At 39.0% G+C, this 24955-nt stretch overlaps 1 protein-coding gene across 1 annotated transcript in view; it reads left to right on the top strand.

The window, feature by feature from the left end:
- The window catches only part of LOC133459401 (synaptojanin-1-like), a 66969-nt gene that overhangs the window by 11352 nt on the left and 30662 nt on the right, over positions 1-24955 (top strand). The window contains 10 exon segments of the mRNA XM_061739295.1: positions 639-864; positions 3924-4007; positions 7390-7451; positions 9588-9684; positions 11063-11238; positions 12341-12422; positions 13773-13925; positions 16143-16308; positions 20656-20679; positions 22018-22209. Of these exon segments, the coding sequence (XP_061595279.1) occupies positions 639-864; positions 3924-4007; positions 7390-7451; positions 9588-9684; positions 11063-11238; positions 12341-12422; positions 13773-13925; positions 16143-16308; positions 20656-20679; positions 22018-22209 (1262 nt within the window).

The following is a 24955-nucleotide window of genomic DNA, read 5'->3' as shown; positions in this document are numbered from 1 at the left end:
TCCACTTTTCAACTTTTTTTTCGACATTTTGACTTTTTTCTCTACATTTCGACTTTTTTCTTGACTTTTTTCTCGACATTTCGACTTTTTTCTTGACTTTTTTTCTCAACATTTCGACTTTTTTCTTGACATTTTGATCTTTAATCACTGTATTACCCATGATCCTCCAGGAACCAGTCCCTGATCTTTATTACCCATGATCCTCCAGGAACCAGTCCCTGATCTTTATTACCCATGATCCTCCAGGAACCAGTCCCTGATCTTTATTACCCATGATCCTCCAGGAACCAGTCCCTGATCTGTATTTCCCATGATCCTCCAGGAACCAGTCCCTGATCTCTATTACCCATGATCCTCCAGGAACCAGTCCCTGATCTTTATTTCCCATGATCCTCCAGGAACCAGTCCCTTTAATCTGGTTATTTCCCATGATCCTCCAGGAACCAGTCCCTGATCTTTATTTCCCATGATCCTCCAGGAACCAGTCCCTTTAATCTGGTTATTTCCCATGATCCTCCAGGAACCAGTCCCTGATCTTTATTTCCCATGATCCTCCAGGAACCAGTCCCTTTAATCTGGTTATTTCCCATGATCCTCCAGGAACCAGTCCCTGATCTTTATTTCCCATGATCCTCCAGGAACCAGTCCCTGCACCTGCACCTGAAGCATTACGGCGTGAACTGTGACGACTGGCTGCTGCGGCTGATGTGCGGCGGCGTGGAGGTGAGAACCATCTACGCCGGACACAAGCAGGCCAAGGCCTGCATCTTCTCCCGGCTCAGCTCGGAGCGGGCGGGAACTCGCTTCAACGTCCGGGGAACCAACGACGACGGGCAGGTGGCCAACTTCGTAGAGACGGAGCAGGTGAGAGGAAACTGTTCTACTGCACACTTCCTGTTAGCTTCAGTTCTACCTGCACACTTCCTGTTAGCTTCAGTTCTACTGCACACTTCCTGTTAGCTTCACCTCTACCTGCACACTTCCTGTTAGCTTCAGTTCTACCTGCACACTTCCTGTTAGCTTCAGTTCTACCTGCACACTTCCTGTTAGCTTCAGTTCTACCTGCACACTTCCTGTTAGCTTCAGTTCTACCTGCACACTTCCTGTTAGCTTCAGTTCTACCTGCACACTTCCTGTTAGCTTCACATCTACCTGCACACTTCCTGTTAGCTTCAGTTCTACCTGCACACTTCCTGTTAGCTTCAGTTCTACTGCACACTTCCTGTTAGCTTCACCTCTACCTGCACACTTCCTGTTAGCTTCAGTTCTACCTGCACACTTCCTGTTAGCTTCAGTTCTACCTGCACACTTCCTGTTAGCTTCAGTTCTACCTGCACACTTCCTGTTAGCTTCAGTTCTACCTGCACACTTCCTGTTAGCTTCAGTTCTACCTGCACACTTCCTGTTAGCTTCACATCTACCTGCACACTTCCTGTTAGCTTCAGTTCTACCTGCACACTTCCTGTTAGCTTCAGTTCTACCTGCACACTTCCTGTTAGCCTTTACTACAGTTACACAACACTTTGTGGAGATGGAGCAGGTGAGAGGAAACTGTTCTACCTGCACACTTCCTGTTAGCTTCACCTCTACCTGCACACTTCCTGTTAACTTCAGTTCTACCTGCACACTTCCTGTTAGCTTCAGTTCTACCTGCACACTTCATGTTAGCTTCACATCTACCTGCACACTTCATGTTAGCTTCACATCTACCTGCACACTTCATGTTAGCTTCACATCTACCTGCACACTTCATGTTAGCTTCACATCTACCTGCACACTTCCTGTTAGCTTCACATCTACCTGCACACTTCATGTTAGCTTCACATCTACCTGCACACTTCATGTTAGCTTCACATCTACCTGCACACTTCATGTTAGCTTCACATCTACCTGCACACTTCATGTTAGCTTCACATCTACCTGCACACTTCCTGTTAGCTTCACATCTACCTGCACACTTCCTGTTAGCTTCAGTTCTACCTGCACACTTCCTGTTAGCGACTTTTTTCTCGACTTTTCGCCTTTTTTCTTGACATTTTGACTTTTTTCTCAACTTTTTGACTTTTTTCTCGACATTTCGACTTTTTTCTTGACTTTTTGACTTTTGTCGAGAAAAAAGTAAAAATGTCGAGATTTTGACTTTTTTCTTGACATTTTTACTTTTTTCTCGACATTTCGACTTTTTTCTTGACTTTTTTCTTGACATTTTGACTTTTTTCTGTTAGCTTCACATGTACCTGCACACTTCCTGTTAGCCTTTACACTGCAAAAACTCAAAATCTTACCTTATTTGTCTTATTTCTACTTAAAATGTCTCATTTTTACTCAAAAAATCTCATTATACTTAAAACAAGTTGCCCGAGTATAAATAAAATAACTATAACACAAACATACAGCATATTCCACATGTCATTACTACATATCATTCCATACAGTATTTATATAAGCAAATACCTACACATATACATACATACACACACGCATACTGTATATACATATATATATATACATACATACACATATATACACATATATACATACACATACACACATTATGTCCATAAGTACATTCCTATATGTATTATACCTTTTGTTGTGACTGTTTTAATTTAAGCTGATGTTGTTCAGCTTCACAAATAAAGGTTGTAGTTCTGCTTTTCCAGGCGAGAGTCTGGAGGTGTTGACAGGTTCTGTTCTCCTCTCAGGGAACATTACTACAGATTCTGACACATTTCCTTCTGGACGGGACTTTTCTGTCACATCTCCTTCACTTCCTGCTCAGACACGTCTGCAAGTTTCATCTGTTTATTAACCCACGCAGTAGGAGGGAAAATCAGCTCCAAACATTGGTGTCTGGGTGGTATCTGATTTGTGCGTATTATTAGATTTCTACGTGCGTAACTTGATCGAATTTACGGACAAAATGATAAATATGAATTCAAAAAGCCTCCATCGTTAAATAATCTCCTGACACACACACAAAGATATCGATACACACAAATGATTTTCAGACTCTTTTCCTCCAAGAAACCTTGTAGATTCCTCCTACATGGTGCGTTTAAGGACTGATGGAAAGCTGGGACATCTGAGTTGTTTCCCTCGATACTTAGTTTCCTCCCCTAAGAGGTAAACCTGCTTCAGACCACTGTGATCATCACCGTCTTCCTGCCTCCAGATTTGACCCTCAGTTTTCCCACTAAGCAGCCTTTGCTTTAAAACATCTAATTACATTTATGGCTCATAAATGCAGATCTGTCCCTATAAGGAATTATAGATTATTACAGAGTAAAGGTGTTATAACCACAAGGTGCTGAGATATTCTCTCCTATCCAGACCAACAATTGTTCACAATTTATTGCAACTTTAGAGGAAACTAAGTATCGAGGGAAATAACGCTGGACTCAGATGAAACTCAGATGTCCCAGCTTTCTACCAGTCCTTAAACGCACCATGTAGGACAAATCTGTGAGGCTTCTTGGAGGAAAAGAGTCTCAACACTATTTGTGTGTATCTATAGATTTGTGCGATTTGTGCAGATGTATTTAAGGATGTGTGTAGGAGCTTTTTGAATTTTTAATTATTGTTTTGTGTGTAACTTTGAGCAAGTTAAGCACAAATCTAGTAATACACACACACCAATGTTCTGAGTGGAACTCCATAAAGAACCTACTTGACTTGTCTGTGACTCCTGGAGATGGATGTTTTCTACAGTTCTGTTCATGTATTTAACCAGTCAGAGTAAATGTTTTCTAGATGTTTCTGGGACTTTAGTCCCGTTACCAGTGAACAGAACCATGTTCTGGGACTCGTTACCAGTGAACAGAATCATGTTCTGAGACTGGTGCAGCTGCAGGTGAACTCCTGGTTCTGTTCTGGGACTGGTGCAGCTGCAGGTGACCTCACAGTTCTGTTCCTGTTTCCAGGTGATCTTCCTGGATGATCAGGTCTCCTCCTTCATCCAGATCCGCGGATCCATCCCTCTGTTCTGGGAGCAGCCGGGAATCCAGGTGAGAAAAGTCTGATTTTATCCGTAGACGCCGGGTTTAATTATTGGTTAGTTCTCTGCAGAAACATGAACAGATTACAGACGTTTAGACGTTTTAACACCCCAATGATGCTGCAGTTGGAGGTCATGTGGTCCAGGTCCAGGGTTCTGGATGGATGGTTGAATAATAAATGAATAAAACTGAATGTAATAGAATGTGAAAGCAGCCAGAATCCAATATTTGGATCCAACAGAACAGAATAAAGTAAATAAAGGTAATAAATAAATAAAGGTAATAAATCAAGGTGTGTTTGTGTTTACAGTAAACACTGATCCGGTTTTAACTCTGTGTTGTTGTTGTTCAGAAAAAGTCCATTAAGGGTGTTTTGTTGCACATCGGTGAGAACCGGAACCCTAATGGCCTGGATGAAAACCCCCACCTGGTAAACCCTTAAACCTGTAACCCCCCCCCACCTGTAAACCCCCCCACACACCTGGTACACCTGTAACCCCCCCAAACCTCCCCCACCTGGTACACCTGTGGTTTGTGTGTTTTTGTCTCTGTTGTTGCTGGGGCTTCACTGCAGACGTTGGTCCCTCTGTGCCCCGCCAGTACTGGGGGGGGGGGGGTTCTGGGGGGGTCTGGGGGGTCTGGATCAGGTCTGGATCAGGTCTGGGGTTCTGGTCCTGACGGGGCACAGACTGACCCGTTGGGCTCATGCTGGATTCACACTGAAAGCGTCAAAAACGCCTGACGCCTCCAACGCCTCTCGCAGCAGCAGCTCTCATAGACATGAATGGATGAATGGTAACAGCTCTCATAGACAATGAGTGGCAACCAGACTATGACTCCTGTGGTGCTTTCAGTGTGACTCCAGGCTCCGGCAGGGGGGGAGTGGTAGTGTTTGGTAAAGGGTTTCTTCTGTCTCCTCAGCTCCCAGACATCTTTGGTCAGGTGAGGCTGGTCTGGCCCCGCCCCCTTTGGCCCCGCCCCTTAGCCCCGCCCCCTTTAGCCCCGCCCCCTTTAGCTGGATGGGCGTCCATCACCACATTAGCAGCTGGTTTGATCAGGGCAGAGATCTGAAGCTCGTTAGTCCAGTATTTAGCTCTAGAAACACTCGTTGGGGGTTCAGATAGAACCAGCAGTTGCTTTTAACCCCCCCCCCCCCCCAGATGTGGCTTGTAGCTTCACCGTCCACTCAGGATAAACTCACCCAGCAGGGAGTCCTTGGTTTCAGGTGATGTGGAAAATGCAAAAAAAATACAAATAAAACTGTGATACTTAACATTTATATTTATTTTTATTACATCGTAGTAGACATGTAGGTCTCCAGACCACTTTTTTGTGGTCCTGGTCTTGTCTCGGTCTCAGACTCAGTTTTGTGTTTATAACGGCCTTGTTTGAATAAATATATGGATAATATTTGCATATTGTTGTGATTGATTAAGCATAAGGTCCATTTCAGTGATGCTGATATACGCTGTAATCTGATTACTATAATGGTAAATAATGTCATTTCGGTCTGGGGCTGAACTAGTCTTGGTCTTGATCTACATCGCAGACATTATAAAGCCGTGATATTTTACATTTCTTCTCCTGAACTTGTCGTGTTTGAAGACATTCCTGTTTAGTTTCAGTCCTGCGTTGTTTCTCAAAGCAAAGTCTTCACCTCTCTGTAATTTCCTCTCAGGAAACGTCTCTGATTTCCTCGATGCCCGACTGCCCTCAGGTTTGATTCTGTCGTGTTCTGCAGCCTCTGAGCTGATGGTGCCGGGGCCTCAAACCCCCACGTACTGGTCTGAACCATCAGAACAGTACGGTGGGCCTCAAACCCCCACGTACTGGTCTGACTGAGCAGAACCATCAGAACAGCGTTTACTACGGAGCTGCACCTCCACCAGGACAAGCTTTGTTGAGTCTCGGTGGTTGTTTTTGTCTTGGATCCAAAGCAAAATGGTGCTAATTTCTTCCTAAAAGATCTGAAATACTGATTCAGCTCAGAGTTTACACGGCGGCTAATGCAACTTTAAGATATAAGTATCAAACTGGAGATAAAAATCAAATGACATCCAGTGATGTCGGATTCACTACAGCCGAGTAGCACAATTCAGACACACGTGACGTGTTCAACCTACAGACAACAGTTTACGACGACATGTATTTAACACAATGACCGAGCAGACACAGCTATGGAGCCCCGCTGACATTTGAAAAAAAAATAATAATAATATTTTGCAGAGAGCATGCGCAATCTCTGATGTCACGTCAAAAAAGACCGCATTTCCCACGTCTGCCCAGCCAATTCCTTTGTCCAATCACAACGTTGTCTAATCTTTTTTCATTTATCGCCACACAGAACGGCACAAATTGCCAAGGCAGCGCGTTAGTTTTTGCTGAGCATCTTCGGTGTCTCCCTCTTCCGGATTCCTCCTCTTCTTCTACTTCTTTTTGACGTTGCAGTTCCAGTAACAGAAGTCCGACGTGAGGATTATGATCGTGTAGTCCAGGGGTCGGCAACACAAAATGTTTCAGAGCCATATTGGACCAAAAACACAAAAAACTAATCTGTCTGGATCCGCAAAAAATGAAAGTCTTGTATCAGAATTAGAATGAAGACAAATGGCGAAAGGAGAAATGTCTATAAAAAAAGTTGAAATGTCGAGGAAATAGTCAAAATTTTGTGAAAAAAATCAAAATGTTGAGAAAAAAGTCAAAATTTCGAGATTAAAAAGGAAATGAAAAAGGAAGAAAAAAAGAGAAAAAAAAGAAGGAGAAAAAGAGGAAAAAAAACAAAAGAGAAGAAAAAAAGAGAAAAAAAGGAAGAAAAAAAAGGGAAAAAAAGGGCGCGGGTTGCCGACCCCAGGTATAGTGTGAGCAGACGGGTCGTATCCGAGCATTGGGTCGTACAGTGTGAGACCATAAATCGTGGGCTATGAACTTTTGAACTCAGTGATCTAGTCGTGCAGTGTGAGATGGGGCTGAATCAAACCATTTTAAATATCGCACAGTGTCTGCCCAGCTTAACTGATTGAGACCAGTAACTAAATACCTAGTTCCTGGTGCAGGAGTCTGGAAGTAAACGGAGGTTTTTCCTCCCACCGAGGCTCCCCAGGACGCCGAGCAGCAGCCTGCCGTCCAGAGAGACTAGATCTCCTCCTCGCCCTCGCCGCTCCTGTCGGGTCATGCTTGCTTCCTTTGGTAGAATGATGGAAACGGAGAGAGAGTCTCTCGTTGGTGATGACCCGGTTCCTCTGCTGCTGCTGCTGCTGCTGCTCTCTCTCTCTCTCCCTCTCTCTTCTCTTCTTCCGTTCTAGGGTTCATCTCCAGCTCTTCCTGCTTCTCTGGGTTCTGGGTTCTCTGAGTTTTATCTTTACAACAAGGTTCTGTGTTTGTGTCTCTGCAGGTCGGATCCCACCGGGTCAAACTGTCCAGAGGGTTCGAGGCCAACGCTCCGGCGTTTGAGAGGTAAATCAGTTCTGGGTGTTGGTTCCTGCACGTCTACACGTCTGAGCCATCAATCAAAGATCACTCTGAAATAAACTTGAACTGAAATAAATCTCTATACCGACCAATAACGGGGTCAAAGTTTACAACATCTAAACATTTAAACCTGGCTGTGGTCCAGACGTGTTGGCCTTTAGCAGGTCCAGGTTCTGACAGAGATACGCAGACACGTCACCTCTGGGACGACCAACCCAAACCAGTAGTTCCTTCCTGGGAAATGTTCTCCAGAGTTCATCTCTCTGCTGGTGGTTGTTTTTATGAAATAATTAGTCTTTTCAGCTCATAAAAATCCTCCATAAAAAGTTGTGTAGTGTGAACAGGGTTTAGTCTAGTGATGCACCGAAATGAAAATTTGTGGCCGAAACCAAAAATAATAATAAACACTTGGCCGAATACCGAACAATAACCGAACATGGTTCTTCGCGGTTTTTCATTTATTTTGCCAATTTTTTCACCATTGCATAAATCAAATACATTTGATTTAGGCTTTTCAAAGAAAAAAATCTTTTACAAAATTACAAGGTAGAAAATATTTATTGAACATAAAAAAATGAAATTCTTTTTATTTTCCAGCATTATGTTGTTTTGGTTCCACCTCCTGGTGAATGTTGGTAAAATTCTTATGGGGTTAGTTTTTGGTTGGCCAACGATTTATGTTTGTGGTGCAACCGTTACGGGACAGAGCGGCCAGTCTATTTCCTTATTTTATAACGCCGTTATTAATTGTTCGGTTTTTTCCCACTTATTCCACCGAACACCAAAAGTGTTTTTTTGACATTTTCGGCCGAACAATTTCGGTTACCGAACAATCGGTGCATCACTAGTTTAGTCCAAAACTTTACAATCAGGAAGCTGTCCTGTGACTTTGCTGTAGTTGTCTCCTTTTAGTTCTTGGGACCTTTATAGAGGACTGGAGAGGACTGGTCAGGGCCCTGCAGCAGCTGTGTCATTACTAGGGGGGTGTGAATCCGTCCTGGGAGGAGATGATCTGTAATCAGGGATCACTGAACCGCACCTTAACGGTTCTGCAGCTAATCACCAGCAGCAGCTGGGAGGTGGACGGATCTGAGGACACTTTAGCTCGTCTCTGACTTTTATTCACTCGGCCAAGTCAAAAAGCTATGGATGGATGGATGGATAGATACTATAGATAGATAGATTCTATAGATATGATGGATAGATACTTTGGATGGGTGGATGATGGATGATGGATACTGGATAGATAGGGAACAGAGTTACTGAAATACTGTTGTGATGAAAGGATCACAAACTCAGTTTCTGGGATAAATGACACCAGTGTTGTAACATCGTTTCTGACTAAATGTTTGGTGGTTTGTCGGGGCTCCAGGTTCCCAGCGTTGCTTCAGATAACCAACCATCAATTACCTTGTGTAACATCTTTCCATCTTCACTCCAAGCGTGTCTGGTTCTGTCACAAACAACATAACATACATACATGTCTATAATCAGTGTAGTTATTTATTAGGGATGGGAATTGATAAGATTTTATTATTCCGATTCCATTTTTGATTCTGCTTAACGATTCGGTTCTTTATCGATTCCCTTATCGATTCTCATTTGGAAAAAAAGGACAACAATGAGGAAAATGGTGCTAATATGATCGTCAGTGTTCGTTAGTTAACTATTTACCTGCAGTATTATTAGCCAGGGACATGCTAACGTTGCTGCTGGGTTGAGAATTACTGACGTTGGTCCGGAGCAGATCGAAACCACGAGATTCATTGATTGTTATTGTTGCTGTTTGCAGTATTAGTATTTTTTTCCCTGCAACGATAAAACCACTTGGCAAGTATTGCAAGTTTCCCTGTTGTCTTGTTTTTTACTGAAATGTAACCAGACTTTTGAGCGTTTGCTCACTTGGGCGCCGTGTTTACTATTGACTGCTGGCTGTGATGACGTTATTCATGCTCACTGGAATCGAAAAGCGAATCGTCTGCAAATTTTGCAAACGATTCCAAGGAATTGAAACACTGGGAACCAGTTGTGAACAAGTTATCAATTCCCATCCCAGTAGTTATCATGTTAAACCAGCTTATTTTACGTGGTTAACCTCACCCTGTCATGGATGTTTTCCAGACACTTCACGGCTCTGCGGACGCTGTACGGGAAACAGGTGATCATCAACCTGCTGGGGAGCAAAGAAGGAGAACACATGCTGAGTAAAGCCTTCCAGGTGAGACAGAGTTCCTCAGAGTTATCTGTTAGTGGTTACAAAGTCAAAAAAAAGACAAAATCTTAACGAGAATATTTGTCTTATTTCTAGTTAAAATGTCTCATTTTAGTAAAAAAATCTCATTACACTTAAAACAAGACTCATCACTGGAAAAAACAACAATTTTCACCTTTTTCAAGTAGATTTTCACTTAAAATAAGTAGAAAAATCTGCTAGTGGACTTGTAATGTAACTTGTAATAAGAAGATAAATCTTGTTCCACTGGCAGATTTTTCTACTTATTTCAAGTGAAAATTTACTTGAAACAGGTGAAAATTGTCAAATAAGTTATTTTTCTGGTGTTATTTTTCTGGTGATGACTCTAAATGTTGAAATAGCAGTAAAACCACATTCATTGATGAAATGACATAAGGGATGGAAAGGAGGGATGGCAGTTTTACAGGGGGGATGATTTGGACCGTTTTTATTTCAGGGGGGATGATTTGGACCGTTTTTATTTCAGGGGGGATGATTTGGACCGTTTTTATTTCAGGGGGGATGATTTGGACCGTTTTTATTTCAGGGGGGGATGATTTGGACCGTTTTTATTTCAGGGGGGGATGATTTGGACCGTTTTCAGATCACCAACCATCTGCTACGGAGCTGCTACTTTGTGGTTCTGCGCATAGTGAATTTTCAAAGTTTGATTGCCCATCATTTCTTGCATCCCTTCAGTCCACGCATCAAGAGACGGGAGCATTATTTGATAAGATGTTACTGGACTATCATATGATGCTACCCCTGAAATATTGATTTAAAATTGATATTATGGGATGTTGAATATTAGATCTTTCAAAATAAAACCACCCATGACATGAATTGCATTACACTTTGCGAACATTATACGATAAAGAGAAAAAAAAAATTCTATGGCTTTATTTGATATTAATTCAGTCATTCTGCCTTTATTTAACCAGGCAGGTCTTCAAGAACATTCTTATTTACAATGACGGCCTGGCAAGAGACAAGGAAGTGGTTTAGGGAGTAAAACACGGTAGAATTGTAGCTCTACAAAGGTAGAAAACCATTAGGTAGTATTTTTTGATAGGGTAGCAAAAATCGATAGACGCTGTCGGTTTATGCGGCGGTAGCATTTTTCGACGAAGCAGCGGTCTGTTCTACTGGAGAAGTTAAAGCTGAGCTGAACTTCAGATTATGATCAGAGTGAATTCAGGTCGTTGTTTCTTTGTTCTGATGCAAATGACCTGCTGTTTTGTGCAGAGGGAGAATCGCTAGCATCGCTGCTGCGTTTGATTGTCTCTGTCTGTGTGTCAGAGAGCCACCTGAAGGCCTCGTGGTGCGTTTAGGTGTCAACACCTGTGTCTGTTTTCCCGCCCAGAGCCACCTGAAGGCGTCGGAACACGCCGCCGCCGTGAAGATGATCAACTTCGACTACCACCAGAACGTGAAGGGAGGGAAGACGGAGAAGCTGCAGAGCGTTCTGAAGCCCCAACTCAGCAGATTCATCGACGACTGTGGATTCTTCTACTACTCTGGAGACCAGGGGATCGTCAGGTAAAACTATGTTATTATTATTATTATTATTATTATTATTATTATTATTATTATTATTATTATTATTATTATTATTATTATCATTATCATTATCATTAATATCATTATTATTATTATTACTATGATTACTATGATTATTATTATTGCTATTATTATTATTATTATTATTATTATTATTATTATTATTATTATTATTACTATTATTATTATTATTATTGCTATTATTATTATTACTATTATTATTATTATTATTATTGGTATTATTATTAATAATATTATTATTATTATTAGATGATGATTATTATTATTATTATTGCTATGATTATTCATATTATTATTATTATTATTATTATTGCTATGATTATTATTCATTATTATTGAATTATTGAAAAAAAAACATGAAAAACACAAATAAATTATCCAGAAAAACGGGGCAAAAGAAAATAAAAATACCATGAAAAACTGAAAAAATTATACCTAAAAGCAGTGTGGAAGAAATTATCCCGGAAAACAGGACCAAAAAAATAAATAAATATCACGAAAAACAGAAAAATTATTCATAAAAGCAAGGTGGAAATTTTTTTCCTGAAAAACAGGGCAAAAGAAAAATGAAATACCATGAAAAACGGAAAAGATTATTCCGAAAAGGGCCAAAAAAAAGAAATACCAGAATCAGAATCAGAAAAACGAAAAACAGAAAAAAATTACGCCTCTGTAAATTTAGACATTTTTATTGCATTATTGGTTCTACTGTTGGTGCTTCTGTGATGAAACGTTGGACTGAATAGAAGCAACAGTGTGAAGTCAGAACAAAAATTCATGTCCGAACAAAAGTTCAGATTTACCAGATCGTCATTTGAAGCTGATTTCTCAACGAAGGCTCCTCCTAGACGGGGTTAAGGTTGGGGTTAGTTGTAACATGTTGGTACACCTTCTCCTCCAGCTGTTGTTGGTTCTGGTTAACTGACTCACGCAGCAGCTCCTACACACCTTATTCCTGTGTCATATGTTCCAGATAATTCAGGGTTGCATTTCATTTGTAATGTTCTTGTTGAACTAAATTACCTGAAACCCCCTGAAAACCTCTCTCCTCCCCCCCCAGGACTCAGGGAGGAACCCTCAGGACCAACTGCCTGGACTGTCTGGACAGAACCAACAGTGTTCAGGCTTTCTTTGCTCTGGAGGTAAAGTAGGAACTTCTTACCCCCCTAACCCGTCCTGCTGGTACTGACTACTGTACGTTTCCAGCATCAATAACACTTTCATAACCGGAATATCATCCATAACCCGTTTACACGGCCATGTAAATACCAATAACCCCTTTGAATAACCAGAATTTGCTCATATATTTGGTCGTGTAAACGCTAAACGGAATATATCCATCAAACGGAACAGGGATCTGGTTTCTGCACATGCTCTGTTCACAAGGAATCCTGGTCTTTTGAGTCCAGGAAGTTCTTATAAACACGGAGAAACAAGACCAGGAGGAGACTAATCACTTCATAAATGTAATGAAGGATATGAACATTTCTGCATTTGTAGACGGTAGAAAGTACCGGGATAGAAGATTTACAAGAAGGTGAGGGAAAAGTTGAAGCAGCATTTGTTTTGGATTTGGATACAGGAACGTCATGACGTTCTCTGTGTGTCGCTGGTTTGATCCAGATAAATTATTAATTACCATGTACCGTATTGGCCTGAATATAAGACGGTGTTTTTTTCATTGAAATAAGACTGAAAAAGTGGGGGTCGTCTTACATTCGGGGTCTAGACGTTATACCCATTCACAACACTAGATGGCGCCAGATATCTTTAAAGCGAATGCTGAATTTAACTCCACAGGACAAAGGAACCCCTGTCATGAAGAATAAAAATAAAAAATAGTATAAGAAAGAAAAGAGAAGAAAATAAGAGAAGAGATAACAGAAAATGGAGAAACGTAGCGACAATCTGGAGAAAAGTGGGTGGAAGATCAGCAGGTGAACCGGCAGCTGAGGAGAAGTTATGATGCAAACTTCAACATGATGGTTGGAATGAGGCAAAATAACAGGCTTTTTCTCTTGAATATATTGTTATCATTATCATTTGTTTCAGATGTACTGTCATTATTTTCTGTCTGTTTTCAAACTTGAGTCTTGAAAAGGAGAGGGTCATCTTATAATCAGGGTCGTCTTATAATCAGGGTCGTCTTATAATCAGGGTCGTCTTATAATCAGGGTCGTCTTATAATCAGGGTCGTCTTATAATCAGGGTTGTCTTATAATCAGGGTCGTCTTATATTCGGGCCAATACGGTAAACAGTGATAACCCTGTTAGCTCACGCATGGAAACACATTATTCATCCATTCATCCACAGATGCTGCCCCAGCAGCTGGAGCAGATGGGGCTAACGGAGAAGCCCCAGCTGGTTGCCAGGTTCATTCATTCATTCATCCATTCATCCACAGATGCTGCCCCAGCAGCTGGAGCAGATGGGGCTAACGGAGAAGCCCCAGCTGGTTGCCAGGTTCATTCATTCATTCATTCATCCACAGATGCTGCCCCAGCAGCTGGAGCAGATGGGGCTAACGGAGAAGCCCCAGCTGGTTGCCAGGTTCCAGGAGGTTTTCAGGACCATGTGGTCGGCTAACGGAGACTCCGTCAGTAAGATCTACGCCGGCACCGGAGCGCTGGACGGGAAGGCCAAGGTACGAAGTTACGCTAGATTATCAGAATTAAAAATAGTTCTGTTATTCCTCAGGCAAGGCCAAGGTACGAAGTTACGCTAGATTATCAGAATTAAAAATAGTTCTGTTATTCCTCAGGCAAGGCCAAGGTACGAAGTTAACGCTAGTGCAGGACTCGGCAACCCGCGGCTCTTTAGCGCCGCCCTAGTGGCTCCTGGAGCTTTTTCACAAATGTTTGACCTTTTTTTCTTTTTTTCTTTTTTTCTTTTTTTCCTTTTTTTCCTCTTTTTTCTTTTTTTTCTTCTTTTTTTCTTCTTTTTTTCCTTTCTTTCTCTTTTTTTCTTCCTTTTTCCTTTCCTTTTTAATCTCGACATTTCGACTTTTTTCTCGACATTCCGACTTTTTTCTCAACATTTCGACTTTTTTCTCGAAATTTTGACTTTTTTCTCAACATTTCGACTTTTTTCTTGAATTTTCTCAACATTTCGACTTTTTTCTTGAATTTTCTCAACATTTCGACTTTTTTCTCGAAATTTTGACTTTTTTCTCAACATTTCGACTTTTTTCTTGAATTTTCTCAACATTTCGACTTTTTTCTCGACCTTTCGCCATTTGTCTTCATTCTAATTCTGATACAAGACTTTTCATTTTCATTTTTTGCGGCTCCAGACATATTTGTTTTTTGTGTTTTTGGTCCAATATGGCTCTAAAACATTTTGGGTTGCCGACCCCTGGTATAAAGGATTATCAGGACTGTTTCATGAAAACCGTTCTGTTATTCCTCAGTGTGGATGTTGAAACTGTTTCCTCAGGGCGAAGCAGGTCCTTAAAAAGTCTTAAAAAGTCTTAAATTCCATTTTTGATAAAATAAGGCCTTTAAGTGTCTTAATTTGTCTCAATCTCAATCCAAGGGTCTTAATTTTACAGGAAATGTATCCAGTCATCATTAAAAAGTTGATTTCATCGTTTTGAGGAGAATCTCCTGCAGCGGTTCTGAACCTGTGTTGCCAGGTTGGGCAAGTTTCAGCCCAGTTAGGCTGAAAAATATATATATTTGGGCTGTTTTTCATTTATAACAAGGGGGTTTGAATAGAAACTAAGGAATGGACAGATAAAGATCTCTACGGAAGAGAATCAGGGCCAGGCAGGAGAAAAATAAAAATAATATTTTAGAGGAGGAAGATTTTTTTTTCATTATGCACTTCAAGAAAAAAGTTGAAATATTGAGATTAATGTTGAAGTACAATTTCGAGAAAAAAGTCAAAATGTTGTGAAAAAAGTCAAAATGTTGTGAAAAAAGTTGAAATGTTGAGAAAAAAGGCGACATTTCGACTTTATTCTTGAAATTGTACTTCAACATTATTCTCGACATTTTGACTTTTTTTTTCTCGACATTTTGATTTTTTTTCTCAACATTTCGCCATTTTTCTCGAAGTGCACGATAAAAAAAAATCTTCCCCTTTGACATTTTTCTTACTATTGATTCTCTCGACCTGCAACACGACCGTGATTAAACCTGAACTTGATTTTACCTGAACTGTTCAGCCTCGCTGGGCCACATCCTGTAAAAGATCTTATCGATAAGTGCAAACACAAATGTTACAGATTTATTAAGACCTCAGATATTAATCCAAAAATGTCCTTTTATTGTGAAAACGTGCAGTAATGGTCACTAGTGTATCTTTAGTATTCAGGACTGTGTGTTTCTGTCTCTAAACGTCTGTACTGTTTCTCTCCGCTGTTCTCTGGACTCCACGTGTGGTGAGTTACGAGGCCGTTGATGTTTGAGCTTTGGTCTGTAAATGGAAGCCTTTTGATTTCTGTCTGGGGGTTAAATGAGGATGATGATGATGATGATGGTATAAGTGGGATCTTTGTGATGTTTTAGTTTCCCTTGTGTCGTCTCAGTTAAACATGAACGCTCCACGGAGACACAGTCTGATCACATCAACTATTATTGATTTCTAAATTCTGAGGCAGCATCTGCTCTCCTCTGAACTGGACAAATCTGTCCGTAAATCAAACCACATTTATAATAAATTATAAAATGTAAAGTTGCACCTTGTCAAGTAATTTCCACTCTGGTTTTTCATGATTAAATCTCTCTGGAGTGTTCTTCCTCGTCTCCTTTTTGGTTCCTTCAGTGGGAAAGATAGTTGTTTTTTACATAAACTGCAAGAACAGTTAATAAGAAGATGTTTTATTTGACTATTATTAACTTTTTTCACGTATTTGCAGGGTGGGAAGTTAAAAGACGGCGCCCGGTCTGTGACCCGGACCATCCAGAACAACTTCTTCGACAGTTCCAAGCAGGAGGCCATAGATATCCTGAGACTGGGGTCTACGCTGAACAGCGACCTGGCGGACAAGGCTCGCGCGCTGCTCACCACGTCTAGTCTTTACGGTAAAAACTCCTGCTCACCACGTCTAGTCTTTACGGTAAAAACTCCTGCTCACCACGTCTAGTCTTTACGGTAAAAACTCCTGCTCACCACGTCTAGTCTTTACGGTAAAAACTCCTGCTCACCACGTCTAGTCTTTACGGTAAAAACTCCTGCTCACCACGTCTAGTCTTTACGGTAAAAACTCCTGCTGCTCACCACGTCTAGTCTTTACGGTAAAAACTCCTCCTGCTCACCACGTCTAGTCTTTACGGTAAAAACTCCTGCTCACCACGTCTAGTCTTTACGGTAAAAACTCCTGCTGCTCACCACGTCTAGTCTTTACGGTAAAAACTCCTGCTCACCACGTCTAGTCTTTACGGTAAAAACTCCTGCTCACCACGTCTAGTCTTTACGGTAAAAACTCCTGCTCACCACGTCTAGTCTTTACGGTAAAAACTCCTGCTCACCACGTCCAGTCTTTACGGTAAAAACTCCTGCTCACCACGTCTAGTCTTTACGGTAAAAACTCCTGCTCACCACGGCTAGTCTTTACGGTAAAAACTCCTGCTCACCACGTCTAGTCTTTACGGTAAAAACTCTTGCTCACCACGTCTAGTCTTTACGGTAAAAACTCCTGCTCACCACGTCTAGTCTTTACGGTAAAAACTCCTGCTCACCACGTCTAGTCTTTACGGTAAAAACTCCTGCTCACCACGGCTAGTCTTTACGGTAAAAACTCTTGCTCACCACGTCTAGTCTTTACGGTAAAAACTCCTGCTCACCACGTCTAGTCTTTACGGTAAAAACTCCTGCTCACCACGTCTAGTCTTTACGGTAATTCCTCGCACACAGGCTGGTGTAGCCTCCAAATATCAGTTTTATTTCATAAATAAATTACAGAAGAGTATCAGGGCCAGGCAGGAGAAAAATCAAAATAATTCAATTATATATTTTTTTTTTCATTATGCACCTCGATAAAAAATTTGAAACTTCAAGAAAAAAGTTGAAATGTCGAGATTAATGTTGAAATACAATTTCGAGAAAAAAGTCGAAATTTTGTGAATAAAGTCGTAATTTCACCACGTCTAGTCTTTACGGTAAAAACTCCTGCTGCTCACCACGTCTAGTCTTTACGGTAAAAACTCCTGCTCACCACGTCTAGTCTTTACGGTAAAAACTCCTGCTCACCACGTCTAGTCTTTATGGTAAAAACTCCTGCTCACCACGTCTAGTCTTTATGGTAAAAACTCCTGCTCACCACGTCTAGTCTTTACGGTAAAAACTCCTGCTCACCACGTCTAGTCTTTACGGTAACAACTCCTGCTCACCATGTCTAGTCTTTACGGTAAAAACTCCTGCTCACCACGTCTAGTCTTTACGGTAAAAACTCCTGCTGCTCACCACGTCTAGTCTTTATGGTAAAAACTCCTGCTCACCACGTCTAGTCTTTACGGTAAAAACTCCTGCTCACCACGGCTAGTCTTTACGGTAAAAACTCCTGCTCACCACGTCTAGTCTTTACGGTAAAAACTCCTGCCTTTACGGTAAAAACTCCTGCTCACCACGTCTAGTCTTTACGGTAAAAACTCCTGCTCACCACGTCTAGTCTTTACGGTAAAAACTCCTGCTCACCACGTCTAGTCTTTATGGTAAAAACTCCTGCTGCTCACCACGTCTAGTCTTTACGGTAAAAACTCCTGCTGCTCACCACGTCTAGTCTTTATGGTAAAAACTCCTGCTCACCACGTCTAGTCTTTATGGTAAAAACTCCTGCTGCTCACCACGTCTAGTCTTTACGGTAAAAACTTCTGCTGCTCACCACGTCTAGTCTTTACAGTAAAAACTTCTGCTCACCACGTCTAGTCTTTACGGTAAAAACTTCTGCTCACCACGTCTAGTCTTTACGGTAAAAACTTCTGCTGCTCACCACGTCTAGTCTTTACGGTAAAAACTCCTGCTCACCACGTCTAGTCTTTACGGTAAAAACTCCTGCTCACCACATCTAGTCTGTACGGTAAAAACTCCTGCTCACCACGTCTAGTCTTTATGGTAAAAACTCCTGCTCACCACGTCTAGTCTTTACGGTAAAAACTGCTCCTGCTCACCACGTCTAGTCTTTACGGTAAAAACTCCTGCTCACCACGTCTAGTCTTTACGGTAAAAACTCCTGCTCACCACGTCTAGTCTGTACGGTAAAAACTCCTGCTCACCACGTCTAGTCTTTACGGTAAAAACTCCTGCTCACCACGTCTAGTCTTTACGGTAAAAACTCCTGCTCACCACGTCTAGTCTTTACGGTAAAAACTCCTGCTCACCACGTCTAGTCTGTACGGTAAAAACTCCTGCTCACCACGTCTAGTCTTTACGGTAAAAACTCCTGCTCACCACGTCTAGTCTTTACGGTAAAAACTCCTGCTCACCACATCTAGTCTTTACGGTAAAAACTCCTGCTGCTCACCACGTCTAGTCTTTATGGTAAAAACTCCTGCTCACCACGTCTAGTCTTTACGGTAAAAACTCCTGCTCACCACGTCTAGTCTTTACGGTAATCCCTCGCACACAGGCTGGTGTAGCCTCGAAATATCAGTTTTATTTCATAAATAAATTACAGAAGAGTATCAGGGCCAGGCAGGAGAAAAATAAAAATAATTAAATTATATATTTTTTTTTTCATTATGCACTTCGAGAAAAAATTTGAAACTTCGAGATTAATGTTGAAATACAATTTCGAGAAAAAAGTTTCACCTTTTTTCTCAACATTTCAACTTTATTCACGACATTTCGACTTTTATCTCAACATTTTGAACAGAAAAAAGTCAATTGTCTTCACAATATTGATTTGCAACACATATCACACATATGCAGTTGCATAACTTCAGAAACTTAACGTTCCACTTCAAGGATGTAAGTTAGTTAGTTAGTTAGTTAGTTAGTTAGTTAGTTAGTTAGTTAGTTAGTTAGTTAGTTAGTTAGTTAGTTAGTTAGTTAGTTATGGCTGCTACTGTATAGCTGTCAGTCTCTGCTAACTGGATTTGATGGAGGAGAAATTTACACTTTAGTCACAAAATTGTATTTCAACTTTATTCTCGACATTTTGACTTTATTCCTGAAATTGTACTTCAACATTAATCTCGACATGAGAAAAAAGTCAAAATGTCGAGAATAATGTTGAAGTACAATTTTGAGAAAAAAGTTGAAATGTTGAGGAAAAAAGTCAAAATTTCATGAATAAAGTTGAATTGTTAGAAAAAAGGCGAAATTTTGACTTTATTCACGAAATTTTGACGTTTTTCTTGAAATTGTATTTCAACATTAATCTCGACATTTTGACTTTTTTCTCGAAGTGCACAATAAGAAAAAAATCTTCCTCTTCTCAAATATTTTTTCTCTTGGATGGCCCTGATACAACAATAATAATAATAATAAATAGACGTTTTGGACCGGGCATCTTATTTTTGTTAAATCTAGGAAACTGTGTGAATATTTTAAAGAGTCGATGTGTGTTTGTTGTAGAAAACGTTGTGTAGTGTCCAGTGGGTTAGTTTGATACACCTTTAGTCTGATGTTCCTGCTGCTGGACTCTCTTACCTGCTGAAACCAGCTGGTCTCAGCAGGAATTAACCCCCCCCTTATGGTCCTGGTCCTTGTCCTTGTCCTGATCCTGGTCCTGGTCCAGGTTTCTTCCTCCTAAAGGGGAGTTTTTACCTGCTATTGTTTATGTTATGTTGATGTAAAACCGTACTGACCTGAATATAAGACGACCCTGAATATAACGACCCCGTCTTTTTCCAAGATTTCAAGTTCAAGACTTTTTGACACCAAATTCAATTTTTATACAGAAATAATTACAGTACATCATATATTTACACCACATTTCACAGCTGCTTTGCCATTGTTGAAGACTCATTTACTACCGTGTGTTGGGACTCGGCCAGCTGCTTTGACCTGCCGATCTTCCACACACTTTTCTCCTGAGTGTCGCTACGTTTCTCCATTTTCTGTTATCTCTTCTCTTATTTTCTTCTCTTTTCTTTCTCCGCTATTTTTTATTTTTCTTCTCGGTGACAGAGATTCGTTTTAAAGATATCTGGCTCCATCTAGCGGTGTGATGGGTATAACGTCTAGACCCTGAAGGGAAGACGACCCGCACTTCTTCAGTCTTTAATGCAAAAAACACCGTCTTATATTCAGGCCGATACGGTAATTGCTCGGGGATTTATGTTTTGGTCTCTGGAAAAAGATCCTGGAGATGATTTATATTATAATAGACGCTTTATAAATGAAACTGAACTGAATTGTTAATTGAAACGATGCTTAACCCAGACTTGTCTTCCTTGTCTCCCTTTTGCTGCTGCAAACAATCTCAGTCACTGAGCCTGTCTTGCAATCAGGTAGGTGGCTAGTGGCCGGTGGCTAGTGGCCGGTGGCTAGTGGCTAGTGGCCGGTGGCTAACGGCTAGTGGCCGGTGGCTAGCAGCCGACGGGCCTCGTTGTTTCTCCCCTCATTCGTGTTTGCTGTTGTTCATTTCCATTCCAGCGTTGGTGGTGGTTAAATCTAAATCTACCGGCTGCTTTAAAGCAGCAGATTAAAAAAAACAACTTCTGTATTTTCCGGACTATCAGGCTCTTAAAATCCTTAATTCTTCTCAAAAATCGTTTTTTACTGACCTGGAACAGTTTAATGTGGACGTTAACGTCAGGTTTTTAGAGTAAACCCACTTTTCAAATGTGTATCATAATCTAGTTATAATCAAATGTTGAAATCCAACATTGTTCCAACCTCAGACCAACTTCAGGTGTCGCTATCGCTGCAAACCATGAACCAATCAGAGACCAGGACTCTCACCTCCTCTACTCTTTATTGGTGGATTTGTGGAAAACGAATGATTTAAAATGTATATTTCTGTTTTAGTTACAACTGAATGATGTTTTGAGTTGAATAAAGTTCAACTCACCTGACTGTTTTGTTTCGCTTTATATAGTTTTATCATGAACCTTAAAACCTGGTGCGCCTGATGTATGAAAATAGACCCGTTCCTTTTTTTTGTTTTAAATTTAAAAACATTTTTATAAAAAAAGCAAAAAAAAACAAAATAATTTTTAATTAAAATAAAATGTAAATTAAAACAAAAACATTTTTAATATAATAAATAGAAACGTTCTTTCTTTTTTTTGTTTGAAATAAAAACATTTTTAATTAAAAAAAATTCAATTAAAACAAACATTTTAAATTATTTTTTAATTAAAAATGTTTTTGTTTTAATTATTTTTTTTGTATTAAATCTTTTTTGTTTTAATTAAACAACATTTTTTTAATTAAAACAAAAAAAGATTTTATACATTTTTTTTAAATTAAAACAAAAATATTTTAAAAAAATAAACACGTTTTTTTTATTATTATTTTAATAAAAAAAAATGTAATAAAAAAAAAAGAAACTAGACCCGTTCATCGATGTCGCCCTTATAACCCCTATAACACCTGATGGTCTGTAAAATACGGTACCAGAATTTAATTTAATTTGATGAGCCACTACCAAGGTTTATTTATGATTATTATTTCAGCGTTTGGTTCCAGAGTTTCCATTCTCCGTTGTAACTTCCTGTGTTGTATTTGGACCCGTTCCCTTCGCCGTCGTTGGTTTTGATCGTTCCCCCATCGATGTTTCATCTCCCGTCTCGTGTACATATACACAGTTCTGCACCTGACCCCCACCTGTCCTCGTCCTCCAGCCTCCCCCAGGGTCCTACTGGGCATGTGCCAGAGCTTCCACAAATACACCCGTCCCAAGCAGATCCGGGTGGGCGTCGGTACCTGGAACGTGAACGGGGGGAAACAGTTCCGTAGCATCGCCTACCGGAACCAGACGCTCAACGACTGGCTGCTGGACGCGCCCAAGAAGGCCGGCCTGCCCGACTTCCAGGGTAACAACCTTTATTTAACCTTTATTTAACCTTTATTTATGTACTTTAGTAAAGGTAACAACCTTTATTTATGTACTTTAGTAAAGGCCTGCCCGACTTCCAGGGTAATAACGCTTATTTATGTACTTTAGTAAAGGTAACAACCTTATTTATGTACTTTAGTAAAGGAGCAGGCCTGTCTGACTTCCAGGGTAAAAACCTTTATTTAACCTTTATTTATGTACTTTAGTAAAGGTAACAACCTTATTTATGTACTTTAGTAAAGGTACTGGCCTTTATTTATGTACTTAAGTAACGGTAACAACCTATTTATGTACTTTAGTAAAGGTAACAACATTTATTTATGTACTTTAGTAAAGGTACTGGCCTTTATTAATGTACTTAAGTAACGGTAACAACCTATTTATGTACTTTAGTAAAGGTACTACCTTTATTTATGTACTTTAGTAAAGGTAACAACCTTTATTTATGTACTTTAGTAAAGGTAACAACCTTTATTTATGTACTTTAGTAAAGGTAACAACCTTTATTTATGTACTTTAGTAAAGGTAACAACCTATTTATGTACTTTAGTAAAGGTAACAACCTTTATTTATGTACTTTAGTAAAGGTAACAACCTTTATTTATGTACTTTAGTAAAGGTAACAACCTTTATTTATGTACTTTAGTAAAGGTACTGGCCTTTATTTATGTACTTAAGTAACGGTAACAACCTTTATTTATGTACTTTAGTAAAGGTAACAACCTTATTTATGTACTTTAGTAAAGGTAACAACCTTTATTTATGTACTTTAGTAAAGGTAACAACCTTTATTTATGTACTTTAGTAAAGGTAACAACCTTTATTTATGTACTTTAGTAAAGGTACTGGCCTTTATTTATGTACTTAAGTAAAGGTAACAACCTTATTTATGTACTTTAGTAAAGGTACTGGCCTTTATTTATGTACTTAAGTAAAGGTAACAACCTTATTTATGTACTTTAGTAAAGGTAACAACCTTATTTATGTACTTTAGTAAAGGTAACAACCTTATTTATGTACTTTAGTAAAGGTAACAACCTTATTTATGTACTTTAGTAAAGGTAACAACCTTTATTTATGTACTTTAGTAAAGGTAACAACCTTTATTTATGTACTTTAGTAAAGGTAACAACCTTTATTTATGTACTTTAGTAAAGGTAACAACCTTTATTTATGTACTTTAGTAAAGGTAACAACCTTTATTTATGTACTTTAGTAAAGGTAACAACCTTTATTTATGTACTTTAGTAAAGGTAACAACCTTATTTATGTACTTTAGTAAAGGTAACAACCTTTATTTATGTACTTTAGTAAAGGTAACAACCTTTATTTATGTACTTTAGTAAAGGTAACAACGCTTATTTATGTACTTTAGTAAAGGTAACAACGCTTATTTATGTACTTTAGTAAAGGTAACAACGCTTATTTATGTACTTTAGTAAAGGTAACAACCTTTATTTATGTACTTTAGTAAAGGTACTACCTTTATTTATGTACTTTAGTAAAGGTAACCTTTATTTATGTACTTTAGTAAAGGTAACCTTTATTTATGTACTTTAGTAAAGGTAACAACGCTTATTTATGTACTTTAGTAAAGGTAACAACCTTTATTTATGTACTTTGGTAAAGGTACTACCTTTATTTATGTACTTTAGTAAAGGTAACCTTTATTTATGTACTTTAGTAAAGGTAACAACCTTTATTTATGTACTTTAGTAAAGGTAACCTTTATTTATGTACTTTAGTAAAGGTAACCTTTATTTATGTACTTTAGTAAAGGTAACAACCTTTATTTATGTACTTTAGTAAAGGTAACAACCTTTATTTATGTACTTTAGTAAAGGTAACCTTTATTTATGTACTTTAGTAAAGGTAACAACCTTATTTATGTACTTTAGTAAAGGTACTACCTTTATTTATGTACTTTAGTAAAGGTAACAACCTTTATTTATGTACTTTAGTAAAGGTAACAACATTTATTTATGTACTTTAGTAAAGGTAACAACCTTATTTATGTACTTTAGTAAAGGTAACAACCTTATTTATGTACTTTAGTAAAGGTAACAACCTTATTTATGTACTTTAGTAAAGGTAACAACCTTATTTATGTACTTTAGTAAAGGTAACAACCTTTATTTATGTACTTTAGTAAAGGTAACAACCTTTATTTATGTACTTTAGTAAAGGTAACAACCTTTATTTATGTACTTTAGTAAAGGTAACAACCTTTATTTATGTACTTTAGTAAAGGTAACAACCTTTATTTATGTACTTTAGTAAAGGTAACAACCTTTATTTATGTACTTTAGTAAAGGTAACAACCTTATTTATGTACTTTAGTAAAGGTAACAACCTTTATTTATGTACTTTAGTAAAGGTAACAACCTTTATTTATGTACTTTAGTAAAGGTAACAACGCTTATTTATGTACTTTAGTAAAGGTAACAACGCTTATTTATGTACTTTAGTAAAGGTAACAACGCTTATTTATGTACTTTAGTAAAGGTAACAACCTTTATTTATGTACTTTAGTAAAGGTACTACCTTTATTTATGTACTTTAGTAAAGGTAACAACCTTTATTTATGTACTTTGGTAAAGGTACTACCTTTATTTATGTACTTTAGTAAAGGTAACCTTTATTTATGTACTTTAGTAAAGGTAACAACCTTTATTTATGTACTTTAGTAAAGGTACTACCTTTATTTATGTACTTTAGTAAAG

The sequence above is a fragment of the Cololabis saira genome, chromosome 14 (genome assembly GCF_033807715.1).
Source record: "Cololabis saira isolate AMF1-May2022 chromosome 14, fColSai1.1, whole genome shotgun sequence".
Taxonomy (NCBI): domain Eukaryota; kingdom Metazoa; phylum Chordata; class Actinopteri; order Beloniformes; family Belonidae; genus Cololabis; species Cololabis saira.
Note: the sequence above shows the minus strand (reverse complement) of the source record. Positions and strands in the feature narration are given on the sequence as shown.